Genomic DNA, 22,741 nt, shown 5'->3' on the forward strand with positions numbered 1-22,741 from the left:
AAAAAGTGTCCGCCATATTGGATCCGCCATTTTGAATTTTGAAAAAATAATATCATATTCGTAATTAGCGACCTCGAAAACCCCCGAGTAACGAGTTTCAAGCGAATCCGATGAATTTTTCCAAAAGGTGTCCGCCATATTGGTTTTCTGGGGTTATATCAAAACCCTGAACTGATGGGGTTAAATGGACCTCGGATTCGGATTCAGCGACCCCAAAAACATAAACTACACATAGTGAGACCTTTGGGTCAGAACACAAATTTTTTTTTGTGTGGCTGTGTTATTATTATTATATTAAGTGGGCCTGGGCCACACTGAAGAAGTGAAACTTACGGTACATATGTATCTATTTTGCCTCATAACCAATATACATACATACATTTGTACATACATATGTACATACATTCATATGCTTTTGCTTAAGGTTATAGTTTTTGTCATTTCTCTATCTAGATCCCTACCTCTACCCCCATTCGTTCTAAATACATTTATGTTATTCTGTTTTCCTTTATCTTTATTTCATCTTTATACTCTATCGATAACGAAATTGATAGTAAAGTCCAACAAAATATCGATAGCAAAATCGCTGACAAATTCGACAAATATTTCGATAGCAAAATAGATAATATTGATAACAAAATCGATTAGAAAATCGATAACAAAATCAATAAAGATATCGATACTAAAATCGATAAATAATCGATAGCAAAATTGATTAGAAAATCGATAAAAATACTGATAAAAAATCTAACAAAATCGATAAATATAATTACAAAGTCGATAAATAATTGCTAACAAAATCGATAAATAATCGATAACAAAATAGAAAAATAATTGTCAATGGTATTGTGGCTTGTTAACATTTTATTTTTAATATTTTTATTGAGCTTTGTACCACGATTGTTTATTAGGAAAAATTGAAAAAGCAACAAAGTCTAAGCGGTAGAAGTTATAGCACTATTTCGGAGATCACCACATCTCCTCATCAGACTTCTTTTTTCTAGACTTCAGCAGGGAAACAATCGTGGTACAAAGCTCAATAAAATTATAGATAAATAATTGCTAACAAAATCGATAAATAATCGATAACAAAATCGATGAATAATCTGTAACAAAATCGATGACAAATTCGATAAAATTTTCAATAGCAAAATCGATAATAATCTTGGTCGTAAGATCGATTAGAAAATCGATAAAAATTTCGATTACAAAAAACTATTAGACAATCAAAACATATCGATAACGAAATCTATAAAAATATCGATAACAAAATCGATAAATAATCGATAACCGAATCGATGACAATATCGATAAATAATCGATAACAAACCCGATTAATAATCGATAGTAAAATCTATAACAAAATCGATAAATAATAGATAACAAAATCGATAAATAATCGATAAAAATATCGATAACAAAATCGATAAAAATATCGATAACAAAATCGATAATAACATTGATAGCAAAATTGATAGCAAAATCGATAACAAAATCGATAAAAATATTGATAACAATATGGATAAAAAATATAGATGAGAAAATCGTTGAAAATGTCGATTACAAAGTCGATAAAAATATCGATTATCATATAGATATGTTCCGAAAATATCGAAAGCAAAATCGATAACAATATCGATACAAATTTCGAAAAAAATCGATACAAATTCGATAAATAATTGATAACCGAATCGGCGACAAAATGTGTAAATTATCGATAACAAAATCGGTAAATAATCGATAAAAAAATTCATAAATAATCGATAACAATATCGATAAAAAATCAATTAAAATATCGATAACAATATGGATAAAAAATATAGATAAGAAAATCGTTAAAAATACCGATTACAAAGTCGATAAAAATTTCGATTATTATATCGATAAGTTCCGAAAATATCGATAGCAAAATTGATAACAACATCCATACAAATTTCGATAACAAAACCGATAAAAATATCGATTATTATATCGATAAGTCCCGGGAATCCCGGAAATCCCAAAATAGTTCCCAGATTGAGTCTGTGTGTCTCTATCTATATCCTTTTCTCTATAATTATCTTTATTTTAATCTTTCTTCCTCTATCTTCATCTTTACATTTATCGGTATCCTCATCCTGATCTTTTTCTTAATATTTAACTTTGTTTTTACTTTTGTATTTATAATTTTCTTCATCTACATACCTTTGCCCTTATATAAGTAAAGAGTTTATATTTACCTTGGACTTCATTTTTGCCTTTATCTTTACGCATCTTTGTTTCTGTTTTTATTTTTACCTTGGCATATATCCTTTTCTTTATCTATTTACATACTCACCCTTACTTTCATTCGTGTATTGGTTTTTTTTAAGTGTTGTTCTTTAACCTTTTATTAGCAAGTTTTTGTAAAATTAATACCACGTGCATATACTCAAGAAGCACTTGCTTCAGCCCCAACCATTTCCGTTGCACCATTTTCGTGTGCAATTTCCGTTGAATTTGCCAATTTACTCCCAACCAACCAACCGCCGCTAAAGAAGTTTCCCTTCTAAAATGGACTTCCAGTCCAAAACAATTTTCCGACAAAAGGTGAGTATTTTTATGCTCAGCATCCGAATCCCCGACTTGGTAATTCATATTTTTTCGTTTTCCACATTTCACCCAGTTAGGAAGTCCACGACGAGTTGAAGCTTGAAGGTCATTTAAAGGTTAAACAGGGCAGTTCTGAGAAAAAAGTTGCAAACAAAAGTTTCAAATTCTTATCCTTAGAATTCGAGTCTGTAGTAAAACCATATATGTATATATAGTTTGAAAAAATTGACTTCCGGTCAGTTTAACCCACTACCGGTTTTCAATAAAAACATTTCCCTGCATTTTATAGGGGGTGGACGGGTGGTCTAGGACACCCTGTATATCCGAGCTCCAAAAATGATTTGGATACACAAAGTATTAATCTTTTTCATACCACTTTTACCACTTTTTTAAGGCCACTTTTGAGCACACAATAATTTCTTCCTCTTGCTCTTCCAGAAATCTAAAGCTCAGACTGTTAATAAAGGTACTGAACCTAAAGTACTCAAATCCGCCGCCAAAGAAGCGCTTGCAATACGCTACACTGCCCCGAAGTAAGCAGAAGAAGAAAAAGACAAAATCGCTCAGTCCAATATCTTATATTCAATAGTTTAATAGGACACTCATGTCATTTTGTAACAATTAAGATCAAATTAACTAAGTGGAACATTAATAAAATTTGTACAGCACAACAATCGTAATTCTAATATTTTTCCTACATTTTAGCTATGGCGTTGGACGTTGGAAGCTGTGGTGGCGTTGGTGTTGCGTGTACTACGCTCCGCGACCGTTAAGCCCAAGTTGTGGTGGGTAGCCGTGACAGCCAACATCGACATTGGCGTCTTCTTGCAAACATAAACACTGGCGGACGCTGACTTAGTGCTGTTAGCGGTTGCGGTTAAACGATTATTATGATGCCGCCTAGAGCGACGCCACGTTACAAGACTACGCCCCACAGTGCGTATGTTTGCGGAATTGCAATCTTTCTGTGTAACTTGCGCTGCATCGGTAGTACTCGCCGCCTCCGCCGCTGCCGCTGCCTTCGTTTGTCTGCTCAACAAAGACTTGAGTGACTTCTCGCTTACAGCTGCGGTGTGCAACTCACTCGCCGTCACACTTCGACTGCGCGCCGGTGGTTTTGTGGCTTGTAGCAGCCCTTGTTGTTGCATTGTCAAACGCTGCTGTTGACCTTTCATTCTACGTAATATATCAATAATGTTATCGGCGCTTTTGCTTTTGATTGCGTGCAACGTAAGGCTTTCATCGGGTGTTTGAGTATTTGAAAATGGCGTGTGAACTTTGACCTCCGCAGCCTGTGGTATGCCGCATTTTTTAATAATGAACTTGAAGTTTTTATCAACTTCATTGGTTGCCCCGCTGATGTTAGCAGTTGCGCTGCCGCTGCTTAGCCGCGGCCCACAACTGCGATGTCGCTTGATAAGCGGCACCGCCGACGCCTGCTGTTGATCCTTCGCACCTCTAGGTGGCATTGTGTTAGCTTTGTTTGAGAGATTTGTGAATGACTTGCGCCGTGTGCCGATTTGTGAGCGCGGCGTTTTCAGCAGATTCGGACAGATCATTACTTGCGCCTGCGGAGTCGTATGATATTTACGGCGTGCATTCTGCACCATTTGCATTGGCGTGGGCGAGGAGTGTATGATGGCACCCGAGGTGGTAAGACCACTACCAATACCACCGCTTATGCTGCTGCGACTGCTATTGCCTGCCTCCATAATGTATTTCTCCACATATTCCGTGGCATTGAAGGTGGGCATTGCTTTGTGTACATTCGAGATGGCTGGTGTGATAGTGGCACGATGGCGATACGCATGACCGTTTAGGGCGGGACGGTCACGTTGCTGTGTCTGATGATGATGATGATGGTGATGGTGTGGCAGTTTGGTAACGATTTGTTTGCCCTTAACGAACAGGTTGAGCCCCATGTAGGCGGGTGTAGGCGGCACGACTTGGCGATAGATCAGTTCAAAGTTTCCCATATCAGATTTTGGATCCAATCGACGATCGATGACTACTGCAAAGAGAAGACAAGGCATAATTGAGTTTGGGCAAGCTAATGTGGAGTTATTGAAGGCGTTGGAATTTGGTGGTTAAAGTAAGTAAATATTTCACTTGTAACATAAACTCCTTTAAAAGTAGCGGTACAAAACTAAGCGGTAGTAGTCTTTCGCAAGACAATTGCCAAATCTTCCAACTATCTTGAAAGCTCTTTTCTACTATTCGAAAGAATATTTAATTTAAAGATCTGCTAACGAGGAGGTCGTTCCGTTGTTCTGTTTGTCCTTTTTAATAAGTTTTCAAAGTGAGATTCTTCAACATCTCGCTCATCTGCGCCCATACCCCGACGGAAGAGAAGGATCAGGTATTCAAGGATTTCTTCTATGAGCGTTTGGAGCGCAACGTACGAGCGCTGCCTCCGCCACAATATTAATGCCATGGTGGGCAAGGAATGGATCTTTGGAACCACCGTCGGAAAATACAGCCTCCACGACGAAACGTACGCTAACGAACTGAGGCTGATCGACTTCCCCGGGGCCCGAAACATGGTAGTATGCAGTTCTAGGTTCAAGCATAAAAAGATTCATCAAGCTACGTGGCTGTCTCCGGATCGAAAAACGGGAAACCAATTCGATCACGTTGTGATAGACGGAAGGCATGCTTCCCGTGTTTTCAACGTACCTACACTCCGAGGCCCAAACATCGACTCGGACCACTATCTTGTTGCAGCCAAGATACGCACCCGCCTCTGTGCAGCAAAAAATGTGCGCCCAAATGCTTATCGTCGAAAAGCTGCAATCATAATCAATGCATTCGCTACTCGACTCTCACACCTGCTCTCAGAGAGCACTCTTCAACAAACCGACATATGCGAGCAGTGGAACCACATTTCCCGCTCATTAAGTACCGCCGCCGAAGAAGTAGTCGGATTTCAGCGAGCCCGAAAGAACAACTGGTACGATGAGGAGTGTCAGGAAGGTACAGAGAAAAAGATGCCGCCTACAAGGGCACGCTGCGATCGGGCAATAAGAAGAGAGAGGCCGAAATACGTGAGTGCGAAGAGGTTGAAATGCTGGCCGACAGGAGGAATGCCCGAAAATTTTACCAGAGAGTTAGGAAACTTACGGAAGGTTTGAAGACCAGAAATCAAAAAAAAAAAAAAAACATATTGTTAAAAAAAGAGGGGATAAATTTAAGTTTCTAAAAGATAAATGAATTAAAGAAAAGGTAACACAATAAAATCTAAAAATTAAAAGAGAATTAACTTGAAAAAAAATTATTAAAACAATGTGACAGAAAGCACTAATTCATGATCTAAATCTGTGATTCCCAAAGTGATCCACGTGAACCCCCAGGGGTCCACGGAAGACTCGACGGGGGCCCACGGTGACGTGAACAAAATATGGGGGTCCATGAGTTGTAAATGGGGGTCCACGAAAATTTATCTGTAATAATCGATGTAAAGAACCAAAATGATTGCTTGATAGCCTTTTTATTTAACTTTAATTTTTTTGAGTGGTGTATAGTGCTCTTGACGCACTGCTGCACTTACCGTCACTTGTGTCTTCAAACGCGGGGAAGCCTTAGAGGCCACCTGCAGACTAAAAAGAACCGGACGCTAGTATGACAATAAGTGGGGCGCCGCGAAAATTGCTGGCGGCAGAGGCTTAAGCACTTGTGTCTTTTCAATGCTACAGGATAGTACCATTACCTTTGTTGAAGAAATTCTATAATGTTGAGTTCCCTGAGACTGAATGCTGGTTTGATTCCAAAACTGACTCTGGTTCATGATCTGGGGTCTTTTTCGAGGTTAATGGAGATGAGATCCACTTTTCTGTAAGGGAATATGCTTCGGTCTTCCAGGCTGAGGTAGTTGCAATTCTCAAATCCATGGACTACGTGGTAGAACATAGGTGGAGGTGAAGGAGTTTACGTGACCGCAGTGACAACCAAGCTGCACTTAAGGCATTATACCAGCCCTCTACTTAACTACTTCCAAACTAGTTCGGCAATGCAAGTCTTGATTAAAAAATGTTGGTGAACATAACGAGGTTCTTTTACTCTGGGTGCCAGGTCACTCTGGAGTTCATGGTTATGAGACATTTGATCAATTGGCCAGAGTTGGCTCAGACCAGGCATTCCTCAGTCCGCACCATCAGAAACTGAGTGAATACTTCGCTCAGAAATGCAGTCATTTCGCAGAGGCATCGAGGGGATGCAGGTGGACAAAACTCATGTTGCCTTCAATCTCACAAGGTCTTGGTTGAGTTTTTTTAACTCGTTCTTTTACCTATTGTCAATATCTGAATAGTTTGGCGTAAAAAGCTTAGCCGTTTTGATGTTTTAAGTTTTGTGTTTTAAAAACGTGAAAAAATATTTTTCGCCTCATTTTAAAACTCGGAGCGATAAAAATAAAAATGATGCCATTAACACAAATAAACTATTTTACATATACTCCACGTTCAAAGTCATGAGTGAGCCGAACATTTGATGAGTTTATGGTGAAGATAATAGGTTTGTTCGTCGAAAATCCAGCAAGAATTATCCAACACTCAAAATATCAGAGAGTAAGAAAAAATTCTCTCAAATTCTCTCTCATGTTGAGAAACTTGCAAATTTCTGCACGAACGCAAATTTGCAGGAATTTGCAAGTTTCGCTGCCAGCTGGCGTCCACGGTTGCATTTCAAACATAAAAATTTTTTATAGAATTTTTAAAATTCTTTCGGATGGCCAAAAACAGGATATACATGTATATTTCTTGTTGTTCTGACTTTCTTTAACATACATTTCAATTTCTTCATCGTACTAGCTGTCGGGTTTCTTAAATCGACTCTGGTTGCAATTGCATTCCGATTGCGAATACCATTTTTTTCAGCCGAATTAAGTTCATATCATTGGAATTAACTAAATTAATTATATCAACATTTATTTACTTCCTTTTTTCATAAAAAAATCGCTCGTGTTTATAAATTTTTAAATTTAACGAACTAATTTATTCAAATTATTGTAGACAAAAATGCAACCATGCGCCACAACCACATGTTTTTCGTGTTTGCAAATTCTTGCTGGCAGAACTGTCACTTTGCTCTCACAATTTTTGAGTGTTGGATAATTTTTTGGTCTGCACGAACGCGATTTGGGCAAAAATCGTGATAATTCGTACAAATTCGTGCAAATTTTTTGCTCGACGAACAAACCTAATGTAAATATAGCTAGCGCTCGCAGTGCTCTTAAAAAATATAACTTCCGAGCGAGAGAGTATTTTGATGTATTTGCGTGCTCTATTTTTTAAAACCTACAAGTGTATAATCATATTATTTTTATAAATAGAACACAAGAAAATATTTTACTTTTATTTTGGCCACTCTGGGTTTAGTTTTTGAATTCACCCGCGATGCAAATTTACATTGTTTGATCTAATTTTCACATTTAATTTTTTTACGAGCTTTGGGAATATTTAGAGATGTATCAGCAGGGGGTCCACCGAAACCAGTAAATTTATGAAGGGGGTCTACGAGAAAAAAAGTTTGGGAACCTCTGCTCTAAATGGAGATGCATATGATTTTGCTAGCACTGCTCGTCTTGTAAGCCATTCGAGAGAGTCCTCAAGCAGCTGATTTTTTTTTAAATAATATTTTTTGCTTTTTTTATTTCAGTTTTTTTTTTTTTAATTTGTAGATCTTATGGTTTTATAAAGAAGAAATGTATAATTTTTTTTTTTAAATTTATTAAATTTTTAGAATCATATATTATGTATTTTTTCTCAATACAATCTTACTAATATTATAAATGTGAAAGTTTGTATGTTTGGACGTTTGGGAAATCATCACACGGAAACGACTGAACGGACGTGCATGAAATTTGGTACGCAGATAGCTTATAGGCCAGATTGGTAAATAGTTGTAAGTAATGTAGTAAGAGTTGCCACCTGTTAAAAAAAGTTTAATTTATTTAATATGCGGGAACGACTGCATGGATTTGCATGAAAATTTGCACACAGATAGCTTATGACCTAGATTGGAAAATAGGCTACTGTTCTTAAGAGCTGCCACCTGTTAAATAAGTTTCATTAAATTAATACGCGGAAACGACTGAATGGATTTGCATGAAATTTTGCATGCAGATAGCTTATGACCTACAGTGAAAAATAGGCTAATTTTTTGGAAGAGTTGCCACCTGTTAAAAAAGTTTAATTATATTAATACGCGGATACGACTTAACGGATTTGCATGAAATTTTGCACACAGATAGCTTATAACCTAGGTTAGTAAGTAGGCTACTTTTTTAAGAGTTGCCACCTGTTAGAAATGTTTAATTTAATTAATACGCGGAATTGAGTGAACTGATTTGCATGGAAGTTTTCACATAGATAGCTTATGAGCTAGGTTGAAAATAGGCTACTTTTTTTTAAGAGTTACCACCTGCTAAAAATGTTTAATTAAATTAATACGCAAAAAAGTCTGAACGGATGTGCATGAAATTTTGCTAGCATATAGCTTATGACCTACAGTGGAAAATAGGCAAATTGTTTGGAAGAGTTGCCACCTGTTAAAAAAGTTTTAATTACATTAATACGCGGAAACGACTGAACAGATTTGCATAACATTTCGCACAGAGATAGCTTATGACCTATGTTGGAAAATAGGCTACTATTTTAAGAGTTATCACGTATTAGGAAAGTTTAATTAAATTAATACGCGTAAATGACTGAACTGATTTGCATGAAAGTTTGCACACAGATAGCTTATGACCTAGACTGGAAAATAGGCTACTTTTTTTAAGAATTGCCACCTGTTTGAAAATGAAATTTTGTTTAAAGATGGTTTATGACCTGGATTGAAAAATAGGCTATGGAAATATGGTACTTGGTATGGAGTTGTGTATACAAAATGTTTCAATTGCTCCTGGAAAAGATGTGAGTTATTAAAAAAGGAGGCATGTCGCCTCCCATACATACTAAAAACTTCTTAATACATATCTCTGGAAGGATAGAAAATCTCTCGAAGTATTTTAAATTTGTTATGGAGATTTATTTTATAAGTGCCGTACTGACAGAATAAATTTCATTAAATGGAAAAGGGAGAGCCGGGTTCGGCCTTATAATCTAAAGCTCTCTTGAGGCATTTGCTACAGTAATGAGAAGTGGTATTTTATCAAGGCCGGGTTACTAAATTTGATTTGGAAATATTAGAACCCGCCGTGGCACCTCCAAGAAGGTTACACGTTCACGCGTCGTATACCTGGAACCATTTTAAGGTAAACTTAGAGGGATTGATATCTTAGGTATGCCTAGCGCGCAGACGAGATTTTATAATTTCATAGTTTTAAACGGCCTAAATACCTTAACTCGCTTAAAAAATAACGAGCTATAACGAAATGGGCACAGAAATAAAATCTAACATCATTTAATTATTTTTCATATTTGTATAAAAGCGCGGGGTGAAACCCGCGGGTATAAGCTAGTATATATATATATATTTTAATTTTAAGTTTTTATTGTTTTAAAAAGAAAAATATGTATCTATAGGGGATTCAAAAGATGTTAAGAGTCGTAATGTGGAAAAACAACAACAGTTTTCAAATGGTAAAAGTTATAGCAACAATTTTGGAGATCACCACATCTCCTCACCAGACTTCTTCAATAAAAAGCTCAATAAAATTGTTGAATATGATTTGTTACAAGGCCAGTAAACAGCAAAAAAAATACATATTTTCTATAAGTTTGAAAACATTTTGGTCTAGTTGAAAATTTCCTAAAACCCTTTTAACCGTTATTTTGCATAGAAATAAAAAAATTGTAAGACCAAGATATTGCGTGTAACACGTCTTGTGAGTCATTTAATTTTTAGAAACTTATTTTTTTAAACACAATTTTTGTATTATTTAATTTGCTGTTAATGTTTATTTTTTATTTTTAAAGAAGAAAAATATATTTCTTTATTTAAATTAATATTTTTATTTTGTTCACCTTTTCTTTTTTCTTAATAATTTTTTATTTTTTTTTTGTATTTAGCTTCCGCGTTTTGTGGCGTGAGCCTTGACTTTCGGCTAGAGCTTTCAATTAGTATTTTGAAAAACAGAAAAGAGCTTCCACGATACACTGGGAAAAGGGACAGCTAAATATATTTCTATCAACACAAGATTAGGTAACTACATATAATCCAATTATGTAACTATTATCAAATCATGTGTTAAGAGAGACATAACTAAACTCTTTTCTCAGTATAGTTGTCAAAATCGACAACGAAAATGCTGTGGTGAGTTGAAAGACTGTAGTGAATTGAAAGAAAATTGCCAGAATACTAGGTGCAATTCCGTATTAATCGAACTAAAACTAGTAAAACCGTCCAAAAATAAAAATTCGAGAGAGCAACATTGAAAAGTGCGGGATCGCTTTCTAGTAAAAAATTGTAACTTCTGTCAACTTCAACATAACCTCCAAATTTTGGTTGTATATTTTTGCTTATTTTATACGTAAACGCACTCAGCTCACACATATAAATAACCAAAATTATTTTGAAATTGATTAAAATCCACTTAAACAAGTAATAAAATACTTTTCAACATGCATTAGCAGAGTACACTTTTCTTTTGTTTACAATTTGGTTGCCAAACACACTACAGCTGCTCGTTTGACACATTTACCAGAGCTTGCCACCAAAAAATCTTCGGACTAAAACTGGTAATTTCTGACAGAGAGAGGACCATTTTTACTCTCTTTTTTGTCCTCTCAATAGTCAGAGAACCGAGTACGGGATCGATTTCTAGTAAAATGTGACCGATTTTGACTAGTCCGGACTCGTACGGGATCGCAACTATTAACAGTCATTAACATTAAAAGTACCAGTAGCAGTTTCTTCAGTTTATCTCTAAAAAACCAACCGCGTAGCTATAGCGAAATCACTAATTCCTCTTACCTTTTATTACATCCTCCAGACATTGTGGACACATGCGCGCCGTCACACTGGTCGTTGCACCCAAATCGGGGCTTGAATTGATCTCGATCAACCACGGATAGAAATCCTCGCATATCATAAAATCTGCACCGAATAATTCGAATGTATTTGGACGACGATCAATATTTTCTTGCGATGCCAACATTGTGCCAACGATAGCCTTCTTCATACCCGGATAGATGCGCTCCTGCCACATATCATATTTGCCGATTTGACGCAAATAAGCTTGAAATGAATAACAATCCCACATATTCTCTATGGGTAGGCGTTTATCCCGTTTACCATTATTGTACTTCTTTTGAATGGCGTGATTAGTCAAATGTACCGATTCGTGATGATTACTCAGGCTATACTCCTGTGAGCTGAAACGCAAATAACTATCTTTGTACATCCAAACGACAAGTGGTTGCACGTTGGTTATGAGAAACCACTGACGAATATCGAACTTGGTATGGTGTATGGTTAGAGGACGTTCTGCAAAGGAGAGCGGTAAGTTTTTTATTTTATTTATTTTTTTTGAGTTAATTAAAATCATATTCAAAAAAGTTAACGAATGCAAAATATAAATTTGCATACATACATACATACATACATAGGCGTATGCAATGAGTGCGAGTGTGTGTATGCCTGCAGTTGTGTCTTGTGAATTGGTATTAGTGTTAAGAAAGTGCCAAGGACACTCGTAAAGAAGGTTGGTTGTTCCGCTTTCTGCTGTTGAATTGTTGTCATTGTTGTATGCTTCTGCCTGGGCTGATTGTGAGTTGGCATTTGTTGAATGCTCACGCACGCAATTTTATGGTGTCATGGCAGGAAATTAGGCTTATTGCCAACCTGTTGAGGTCGTGCCATTAAAACTGAAAGTTCATTGATTTTGTGCGCCCGCCAACAAACGCTTAAACACTATCCCCTAACAAATGTATTTACACACAAATACATGTTAATATGTAGATATGTAAGTGCATAGGTATGCCTGTATATTGTATTGTTTGTATCGTTGTTTGCAGCCGAACACGAATCGTGTTGTGTAGGGTCGGTGGCAATGATGTTAAGGGCTTATTGCGAGTTCTTTGTTATTTTTAAATTTTCGTGCATACTTATATAGTTACATACTAGAGATGGGCACGGGAATAAATACTCAATACCGATCCCGTGCATTCCTAGTTGCAATTTTTAGGTTCCGAACCCGCCAATTCCGATGTTTTTCAAATTTGTACCGCGGGCCCCGTGGTTCCCGTTATCTATCACCAAATAAAATTTACATGGCTTTCATCTTTATCCTTTGTACTATTACTACACCATGCGACAGCAAATTTTACACATAAAAACTTTATATATTCGCGAAACCATGGGCTAAATATAGTAAAACTGTGTTTTTAGTTTTTCTCTTAGACATCAGGATTTTTTTTAAAAGAACTTTGAAACTTGCGAAATATGATTATTTCAAAAAATAATTTAAAAAAAAAACTCAGTGTACGGACGAGTAGGTATTGAGAATGTCCTTTTAACCTTTTGTCATTGCATATCCTTGAAACTTAACAAATCCTCGAATTTCGTCCTTCTAACTTCATTCGCTTAAAAAAAAACACTACTAATTAAAGGACATTTTTAATACCTATTCTTATTTGTGAACCAAAATGTTATATTTTTTTTAATTCTACAGAATTTTCTCTTTCATTTGGTACCCATACTGTTTTTCTGCATTGAAATAAATTTTTTAAATAATTTGTGAAGTTAATCATATCTTTGAAACTACAAAGTCCTTGAAATTATGACTTAATAGGAAAAATAGCATATTAAACAATATGGGTATCAAACGAAAGGGGCTCTTAAGCGATTAGTTTCGAAATAATTTGGAAAAGGGCTGCCATCAATTCAAAAAGTTAAAATCAATTTAGTTAACAAAATAAATGAAATATTTGTATATGGTTACTAAACAAGAGATTTTCAAGAAATTTTTTCCTCTAAAATGATTTTAAAGAGGGTTGCCACCTGTATAGGAGTTCAAAGCCAACTGTCTCCAACTGTTTTAGAAACTCAAAATCAGTTAAATTATTCCGTTTAATAAAATATTTTAATATGTGTATCAAACGATAGAGGTATAAAAAAGTTCGATTTCGTAGATTGTTTTTAGAAGTGTTGCCACTTGTTTATAAAGTCAAAATCATTCTAATATTCAAGCTAAATTAAATATTTTGCATGGGTATCAAAAGAAAGACATTTAAAAAAAATATTTTTGCCGAAGATTGCCACCTGGATAGAAATTCGAAACAAATTTAACTAACAAGTTAATTGAAATAGTTCAATATGGCTGTCAACAGAGAGAGGTGTAGGTGTTTTAACGTATTATTTTCGTTGTTATTTAATTTTGGTTATTTTTTTTATAAAAATATAGTTAAGTCTTAAAAAAAAAACGCTTGAATTCAAGTTTCCAAATTTGTGCAATATTAAAAAAAAAAATCAACAAACTTTCGTACAAATTTCGATCTTTTTCAAAAATTCTAAAAGATAAATCGTAGTTTTTAGCCATTTGAAACTGGTACTTTATTCTATTTACTAGAAATCAATGGGCTACAAAACTGCATACTCAGAATCTAATTAAAAAACTCGAAGTAAGGCAATGGCACTCAATTGGTCCATTTGATCCACAGATTGGTACATTTTTATATACGGCTATTGGTACAAAACAAAAAAAAGGAAATTTTTCATTTTGTAGTCAAAATAGTTTCTTAAAGGATTTTTCGGAAAAAATCTTTCTGATGACAGAACAGTTTAAGCTTAAAAAATCTACACTGCCGGAACAAAGTATTGGCACAGCAAATTTTTCACAATATATGCAACAAATTTTTATTCTAATATTTTTCTCCAATTTTGTATAAAAATATGGTCCATTCTACAACAAAAAACATAATTCCTAAATTTTGTGCAAAACTCGCGAAAATTCAGTGAATTTTCATGAAAATTTACAACTTTTTAATCAGATTTTTTTGAATTTTTTTGAGTATGCAGATTTGTCCTAGAGCCCAATCAATTTTATTATAATAATGTGCAAGTTTTAAGTAGCTCGGAATTACCGTTGATTTTTGGCAATTTTTTTTTTACGTAGTCTCTTCCAAAATGCAAAACTCCTTCAACAAAAAAAATCCTCAAAAATCAACGTGATTTTTGACTAACTCCCAATTTGCATTTTTTTTGCTAGAATTTAATGGGCTGCAAAACTGCATATTCATCTGATTAAAAAGTTGAAAATTTTGATGAAAATTTGCTGAATTTTCGCGAGTTTTGCACAAAGTTTAGGAATTATATTTTTATGTTTTTTGTTGTTTAATGAACCATATTTTTATACAAAATTGGCGGGAAAATATTACATTAAAAATTGTTGCATATATTGTGAAAAAATTGCTGTGCCAATACTTTGTTCCGGCAGTGTACATAAAAATATTAAAAAATTGTATCAACGGAATCGTAATAATGAGATTTTTGATGTTGTTTTTTAACTTTTTTCAAAGATTTATTTAAGAAAAACTTGAAAACCTGCTCCAAAACATTACCGATATAGACTTATAAGCTATCACAGATATCATTTTCTAACCCTTTTTGTTTCTTTGCAAAAAAAAAAACTCATTCACGTCCCAATTTTTTTTTTATTCAATACCAACACATCTTAATTCAACATGGAATGACACTCGTTTATCTTACCTCCCTTTTTCATATTTTGAGTGAGCTTATTCGCAAAGAAATTAAAAGGGTGAGAAAATGATACCTCATAAGTCTAAATGGTAAGGTTTTGGCTGAGTTATTTAAGTTTTTCTTAAACCAGTCTTTGAAAAAAGTGCAAAAAACAGCATCAAAAATCTCATTATCATGATTCCGTAGAATTATTTTTTTTATATTTTTATGAACACTTTTTAAGTTTAAAGTTGTCAGTCATCTGAGGTAATTTTTTCAAAAAATATTAAAAAAAAACTGTAAGTCTTAAAATATAATACATAGATTTTATAATTCCAGTGGAAAAACAGTACCGCTTTTTATATGGGCAGTGAATGCTGTCGACTGTACATAAGTTGGCTATGATTACTCGGCCGTGCTATCATAGTAGCACAATGCCGCTAAGTACATTTTAAAATTTTCAGGCAATAGCCTCATGCGATTATCGATTATATTTTTTGTTGTTTGTGTGAAATATTTTATTTTTAACAGTTTTTTTTTTTAAATCAAAATATGTTCAAATAAAAGTGAAAAAAATAGGGCCCCCCCCGGCCCTACGGCTAGGGCTACGGCCCTGTTCATCCACATATCTTATGCAAACTATCGCAATTTGTTTCTACTATATATGTACTTTATTTTTTGCATAAACAGTGAAAGTACTTTGCTGTATTGTTTTATCCTCCTTAGCGTCGTGTCTCACCTTCTAAAATTTTTGCATAAGTTGTGGCGCGTGCGTGTATTTTCGCCACAATAACCATATACATACATATTTGCTATTTTTAGTCCGCAATATTTCCATTACATTTGAGCATACCCTGACGCCTATCAAAAATAGCGTGCACTTATGTTGGAATAAAATTAAAGAGATAAATGGGAATTCATTTATGTATTTATTCAAACATTTTGTATGTACATAGGTAGATTTTCAACATACATGTGTGCTCATTTTCTGCCTGTGCCCACGGTTGCCACTTACTTCTTTTTTGTATATCAAAATGTAAAAAATGTACCAAAAGCTAAAAATTTAATTATTTTTTATAGTGTTTTCTGAACTATTTTATAAAGCTGAAGCAAACCTCCCTTAAGTTAAATTTCCTATAATAGCGACCAAATAGTGTTTTTCTTATTATTATTAAACTGAGTAGTTTTTTATCAGGGAACGCAAATAATGAATACTTTTAAATTTCAATCACATTCGAAGAGAAATGCTGCGTTCATAAGGAGTAAACCAACATAGACTCTTTGTTTCTGGATACACCTTCAACGGCATTGCTTTTTGTTATTTTAAGTTTTATTTCAAGAACTATAATTAAATAATTAAATTAAACAATTATTTTTGGAGTTTTATTTTTTGCTTAGAAAATAAAACTTTTTTTGTATATTTCTTTGTCATGCAAATGCTAAAGATAGAGATAAATTTTAAGATACAGTTAAAGACAATGGTAATGGAAATAGCAATGGTAATGGCACTGATAATGTTAATGGTATTGGTAATGATAAAGGTAACTAAATCTGCAGATAACAGTTATTTTTGATCGAGAAAATAATAATCATAAAATAACGATTATTTTTTTATAAATAAAAAATAACCATAATTATTTATCAAAAATTAGAAATTAAAAACAAAAAACGATTCTTTTTTATCGAAAAAATAAAAATCTTAAATTAACGATTACCTTCTATCGAAAAAATAAAAATTTCAAAACGATTATTTTTGATCGAAAAAATAAAAATATTATTATTGATCAAAAAATAAAAATTCAAATAACGATTATTTTTGATCGAAAAAGTAAAAATCTAAAATTAACGATTACCTTCTATCGATAAAATAAAAATTTCAAAACGATTATCTTATATCGAAAAATAAAAATCATAAAATAACGATTATTTTTGATCGACAAAATTACCTTCGATCGAAAAAATAAAACCGATTATTTTTGACCAAAAAAATAAGGATTATTTTTTATCGAGAAAATAAAAATCAAAAAATAACAATACTTTTTGATCGAGAACATAAAAATCATAAACTAACGGTTAAATTTAATCGCATAAACAAGAATCCAATTTTAACGGAAAAACAATGATTTTTATTATAAAGATCGTAACCGCGACTATACCTGGGTGTAAGTGTACCAACCAAAAAAAATTTACCAAAAACGGTACATTTCGGGCAAAATGGCAACCACCGCGCCTATGCCTTATTTTGAGCGTTTTATTTTCTGCTCTTCTCACTTTTATTCTGTGGGCTTGGCAAGTGTGTGGTCTACATTTTTTGATTCGTTTACTTAATTTTTCACTTCACTCCAACTAGTCACAAGGGTATATGTGTGCTCGTTTCTAGCTACATAGCAAAAATTAATTTGAAATTTGTTCTTGCACCCAAAAAGTAAATTCAGTTCAGACTTCAAAGGTACGCAGGACACAAGAAAATTCAATGAACGAAATTCATACATATATAGTATCAAAGGTAACTATTTTACAAGCCCTTGAAGAAGTTCGTATGGTTAGGACGACCTTTGTAGAGCTACATATATATATATATTTTTTTTTTGACGTAATATCTATTGTACTTATTTCCCAGCAACTGTTTCGCCACATTATATTATTGCAGCCGTCCTGGGTATTCAATGATTGTCTTAATTCAATTAAATGACTATGGTGATGTTTTGTTTAAGGGGAAGAAGTTTCGAAAACCTAACTCGAGATCAGTAAGTGTGGGACTTTTATGCCAAAATAAAGGTCCCCGGTACCGTCGTTAATTATATCGTCGGCAGGCGGTTGGAGTAATAAGCTCTGCATTCTTTACTGTTAAATTTATTCCATCCAGTTTGCCCTGATTTGACATGTTATTCAATATACCCACTTGTACCACTAATGGTGATTTCGTCCCTACCAAAAAATGTCGCCTTTTTTCGTGTTCGATTCTAAACTAAGGGCAATGGGTGAAACAATTTTGTGTTCGTTTCACACTCTTGTAAGGCAAAAAAGGCACCTTTTCTGCCCTTTGAAGCTGTGTCAGGGGAGATGGTTGCCCTGAAAAGATGCTTGCTTAAAACGATGATATGATGAAATGCGTGAGCTGGACAAGGACAGAAAGGCAAAAATATGCCTTTTCAATGGGTTGAGTGTAACATCAAGCACATTTTGCACCGTTCAATGGCAACATTTTTTGGTAGGAACGAAATCACCATAAGAAGTTCGTTTCAAAAACGAGTACATATCGTAATTTTCTGCCGCTTATACGCCGCCGAGACTATTAGGGCGTTGAACCGGTGACTTGAAAAGAGCTAGTAGTGAATCAATTTGCACGGAGCAATAATAGTAGCTTATTTCTCTGTTCAAAACGATGGGGATATGCTTTTAACCTCTCATGTCCGCTAATCTACCTTTCCGTGCTGGCTATTGTCCTATGCGTCCATGTTGTTGGGAAATGGACGTTGCTTCTACATATTGTCTCATCTCGTTTGCAATTGGGGTATGCTGCCTTGCTCGTCTGTGGCAAATTTCAGTTCTGTCGTGCTTAGTTTTATAGTTTCCAACATAGCCGGAAGAGCTAAGGGTTCAAGTACATAGTCGATTTGTAAAATAGGAGCCCTTATAATACGAACAGCATCTAAACTGATGCCCCGACCTGCCAATAATTGCCTTCAGTCTGGACAATACCTACATATGCCACTACTGCAGTCTTTTTATGGACATAATTAAGATGGTCGCTGAAGCAGAGGCGATAGTCTACCACTACCCCAAGGTACTATTAAACGAACGGCTTCCGGTTTGTAAGTTGCTTGTGTGGGGGGACTTTGCACGTACATAGCTTTTCTTGTGTCACTGTAATAGAAATTTTGCACTATTGCTCCTATTTTGGTTGGTATTTTCCCTTTTGTCCATGATTGAGATGACGTACGTAAAGCCAATGTCATAGTGCTTATATTCCTTTAAAGTAGATACACTCCGTTTCTAATAATATTCAATTTGCTACCATTTTGGCAGCCCTGACCGTTAGCCCGTCAACTCGTTCAAACCAAATTTATTACATTCTGTTTAAGCGACTTATGCATTTCTCGCATAAGGCACGTGCAGTGAAGAAACACACGTACTTGAGAATCGCTCGTTCTTAAGTAGATATGCAAAAGAGTCCGGAATTCTTGTCCAGGAGGTCCCGGGATCAAAGAAACATTTATAATTTTCTTTAACGACAATATTTTGCCCGGATTTTTATAACACAAAATGAAATACCTGTTATTTTCGGTCCTTGCTCAGCGCTATATTAAAATAGACAACGAATGCCATAAGGGTTAAAGTCCCAACTCGTTTGAACTGTTAAAAATTATATAATACCTTTAGAAGTATTCCACAAAGGACACCACCTTACAACTAAACAGAAAAAGTTGGACGTACACCCTGACTGTAAAGCATTTTTGCAATACAATTTGGAATTTTTTATTTTTTTCGGCCGAATCACTTTTTTTCGGTGACACCCACATTCAGTAATAATTATTTTTTAAATAGTTCGATACTTCCACAGAAATTATTTTTGGAGCAGTTTTCTTTACTGACGTGATGGAAACTGAGATCTCATGAGTAATTACGTTCCGAATTTATTCTTCCAATCGAAATACTTCCTTAGCAAAATTAAATGATTTTTGGCGATCTTTTATTTACTGACATTAAGGTAACACGTAAGGGTGGTAGGATCTGAGATCTGGTGAGAAACTACTAAAACAAAATTGTCTTCTTGAGACAAGAACATCGATATATCGGACGTTAAGATCCGTCTGTCCAACTGTCTAAGATATGATGAAAAATGTATTTTTTTTTTTTTCAAAATTGCCTTGCAAAAATACTTTAGAGTAAGGAACGTATGGCGAACTTTTTTTCTTGGTACGATCTAATGTAAATTCATATGAATATTAGGGTGCATCACAATCCATTCAAGAAAAAAAAATCGGTACTGTTTTGCCATGGGAATTATAAAATTTTTATATTTTAAGACTTCCGCCAAAATATTTTGGAAAAATATTAAGATTTACGTAAGCTGGACCCATTTAAAAATACCTAAAAAATCTAGTTTTTGTGAAAAAAAATTGCTTTTTAAAAATATTTTTTTTCTAAAAATCCCTTCAGATGATAGTAAAGTTTAAGATTGAAAGGTCCGCGTAAAATTTTTTTTTAACATTTGATCAAAGGATGTACAATAATTTTTTGAGGTATTTTCAAATCCGTCTAGCTCACGTAAATCCTATTATTTATATGAAATATTTAAAAATTTATAGTTCCGGTCGAAAACCCGCATGTACATATCTCTTTTGAATATGTGACTCACATAGTTATTTTTTTTCATCTAAATGCTGAATATCCCGCTTAACTTACCTATATACTTTTGCACCACATAGCGACTCTTTGAACCGATTGACGGATTTACAAGCACCAATATTTTCTTCAAATTATCCATTAATTGTATGCCACGCCCACGACACTTATTCGCTGGTTTAACAATCCATAAATTCTGGTAGCCATCTAGCGTATACTGCGGCCAATAGCTTTGTAAATTTTCCAAAAGTTGTATACTCGCTTTCATTGTATACTCTGGCGCGCGCGTTGGTTCGGTAAAAATTTTCGCCTCCTCTATAACGACCTGCTGATGCTGATGAAAAAACACATCCCACTCATGTTCCCACACGCGTGACAAATCCTCCAAATCAATATCCTTATGCTGACAACTATCTAAGTAATCACCACAGCGTTTGAGCGCAAAATCAATGCTGTTGTATGGCACCGTGCCCATGGTGGAGAAGATCGCATCGAGTCCCTTTCGGCGGTAACGATCAACTACGTTGCGTACGAATGCAATGCAAGCGGTAAGCTTGAAATTATCCATGAATTCGGCCAACTCTTCGAGACTCCAAACGTTGTAACAACGCGGAAAGTATAGCTCAGACATGCCCTCCTCGTAAAACCAATGGAAGTCCTTCAACTGCGCGCATAAACCCTCCTTCGAGGTGAATGGCGCGCGATGGAATTTATTTATAATCATACCGGGATTTTTAGCTTGGTCTATATAATCGCATTTCTCCTTACGATTAGTCCACAAAAAGTCGATGGGCATATGTTCGAGAAAGCGCGACATAATGTTGCGTTCACACTTGCCAATATACTGGCGTCGCGTCTCGCCCGGCTTGCGTTTAGGCAGGCCCTGTGCCAAATCATCGTAAGTCACTTGACAGACGCCTGTTGGAATTTGTTTGCGATGCACATCCAACTTTTCAATCCAACCGCGTGTTACGAGCGCATTGCGTACCGAATGGAATGAGCCGCGTATAGTAAAGGTTTTATTATGTTTGACCGCCTCCTGTGCGCGACGACGTAACTCATTTAGGCGATCGGTTGTGATCCAAGTGCGTCGGTTGCAATAATTACTTGGCGGTGCGCTTGGTATTATCTCTCTGCCCGTCGCAGTGGTGATTGTGGCAGTTGTAGGTTTCGTAGCCGTTGTAGATGTTGCCGTAATGGTAGTGTGGCTGTTTGCTGGATTTATTTTCGTTGCTGATTCCGTGGCGCTTGTCTGTGCATTCGCCGTAACTCCATTTGTTACGACTTGAATGGCAGATGCAGATTCTGCTTCTTCGTTTGCAAGTGTTGGCCTGGTTGGCGGCAGCTTCGTTGACGCACTTTTCAATTTTCCATCTGTCGGCAATTGCTTGTCACCGCTAGTTCTTGATCTCTTGCGCGTTTCTGTTGCATTTTCTGTGGTATTTTCACATGGTTTCTCATGCATTTCCCAATCACGCCTGCCTATCTGTAGTAAGCCAACCAACCAACCATCCAACCAAGACCGCAATGCCGTGAACGCGTTGCGCGCACAAAGAAAATCGATGACTGACTACTAAATTACGGGATTTTTATCGGAATGAATTGAACTCGGCGGCGTACGCTGTCAGACTTAACGGACGTGCACATGGTATGCGCATAATGTAGAGCAAGTTGTCTACTTGTTGCCATAGCTTCCGCTACCAATCAGGTGGCTTAAGTTTATTAGAGCAACGATTTAATATAATTTGAAACGGAGTCTACTGTCTGCTGTAGGCGGGCAAAAGTATGCGCAGTAAATCCATAGCTGAGTACGAGCGCGCGGAGTGAAAGAGGAATGCGGCTAGTACGTCAAATTGCGAAAGTCGAGTTGGCAACCTAGTTTTTGAGGTTCGCAAGGATTTACTCACTCAGTGGGTATTGCATAGTTTTGCATAAGTTCAACGTGGTATATATGTATTTGTGTATCTTCTTGAATTTGGTGCTTGATTAAATCAATTTCGTGCCACTGCTGCGTTTGCCGCACAATTTTCAGGTGAAGGTAGCTGGTTGCGCTATAAAATTTATTTTCTTTTTTATTATTTAAAAAGTTTTTCTTTTGCATAGTTTAAACTAGTTAAAATGATATAATCAAATTAGCAATTATTATTTTATCGTGATATGATCTAGATTTATAGTTGGCAAAAGTTGAAGTTATGGGCCATGC

The 22,741-nt window shown here is 35.3% G+C and overlaps 3 protein-coding genes across 4 annotated transcripts in view; 2 read left to right on the forward strand and 1 right to left on the reverse strand.

Annotated features, from left to right (window-relative positions):
* Positions 1-3,245, forward strand: part of LOC118735598 (tubulin glycylase 3B) — a 14,216-nt gene extending 10,971 nt beyond the window's left edge. Inside the window, exons 3-4 of one of the 2 annotated variants that reach the window (XM_036465431.1) lie at positions 2,861-2,925; positions 3,010-3,102. In XM_036465431.1, coding sequence (XP_036321324.1) covers positions 2,861-2,911 — 51 coding nt within the window. In that variant the 3' untranslated portion in view covers positions 2,912-2,925; positions 3,010-3,102. Of the gene's footprint in view, positions 1-2,860; positions 2,926-3,009 lie in introns of both variants that reach the window. The other variant, XM_036465430.1, reaches the window with a different exon arrangement.
* LOC118735600 (serine/threonine-protein kinase meng-po) overlaps positions 1-22,741 on the forward strand; it is a 72,748-nt gene that overhangs the window by 2,781 nt on the left and 47,226 nt on the right. Inside the window, exons 2-3 of the mRNA XM_036465437.1 lie at positions 4,482-4,663; positions 11,504-12,012. Coding sequence (XP_036321330.1) covers positions 11,982-12,012 — 31 coding nt within the window. The 5' untranslated portion in view covers positions 4,482-4,663; positions 11,504-11,981. The remainder of the gene's footprint in view (positions 1-4,481; positions 4,664-11,503; positions 12,013-22,741) is intronic.
* LOC118735603 (tubulin glycylase 3A) lies at positions 3,270-22,094 on the reverse strand. Its single transcript, XM_036465452.1, has 3 exons — positions 20,599-22,094; positions 11,485-11,997; positions 3,270-4,582 (listed from the first exon to the last, which is right to left on the reverse strand). Exons 1-3 carry the CDS (start codon positions 22,001-22,003, stop codon positions 3,273-3,275), a joined length of 3,228 nt encoding a protein of 1,075 aa, XP_036321345.1. The 5' UTR covers positions 22,004-22,094; the 3' UTR covers positions 3,270-3,272.

Source organism: Rhagoletis pomonella, unplaced genomic scaffold (genome assembly GCF_013731165.1).
Source record: "Rhagoletis pomonella isolate Grant_MI unplaced genomic scaffold, Rhpom_1.0 Rhpom_scaffold_00003, whole genome shotgun sequence".
Lineage (NCBI taxonomy): Eukaryota > Metazoa > Arthropoda > Insecta > Diptera > Tephritidae > Rhagoletis > Rhagoletis pomonella.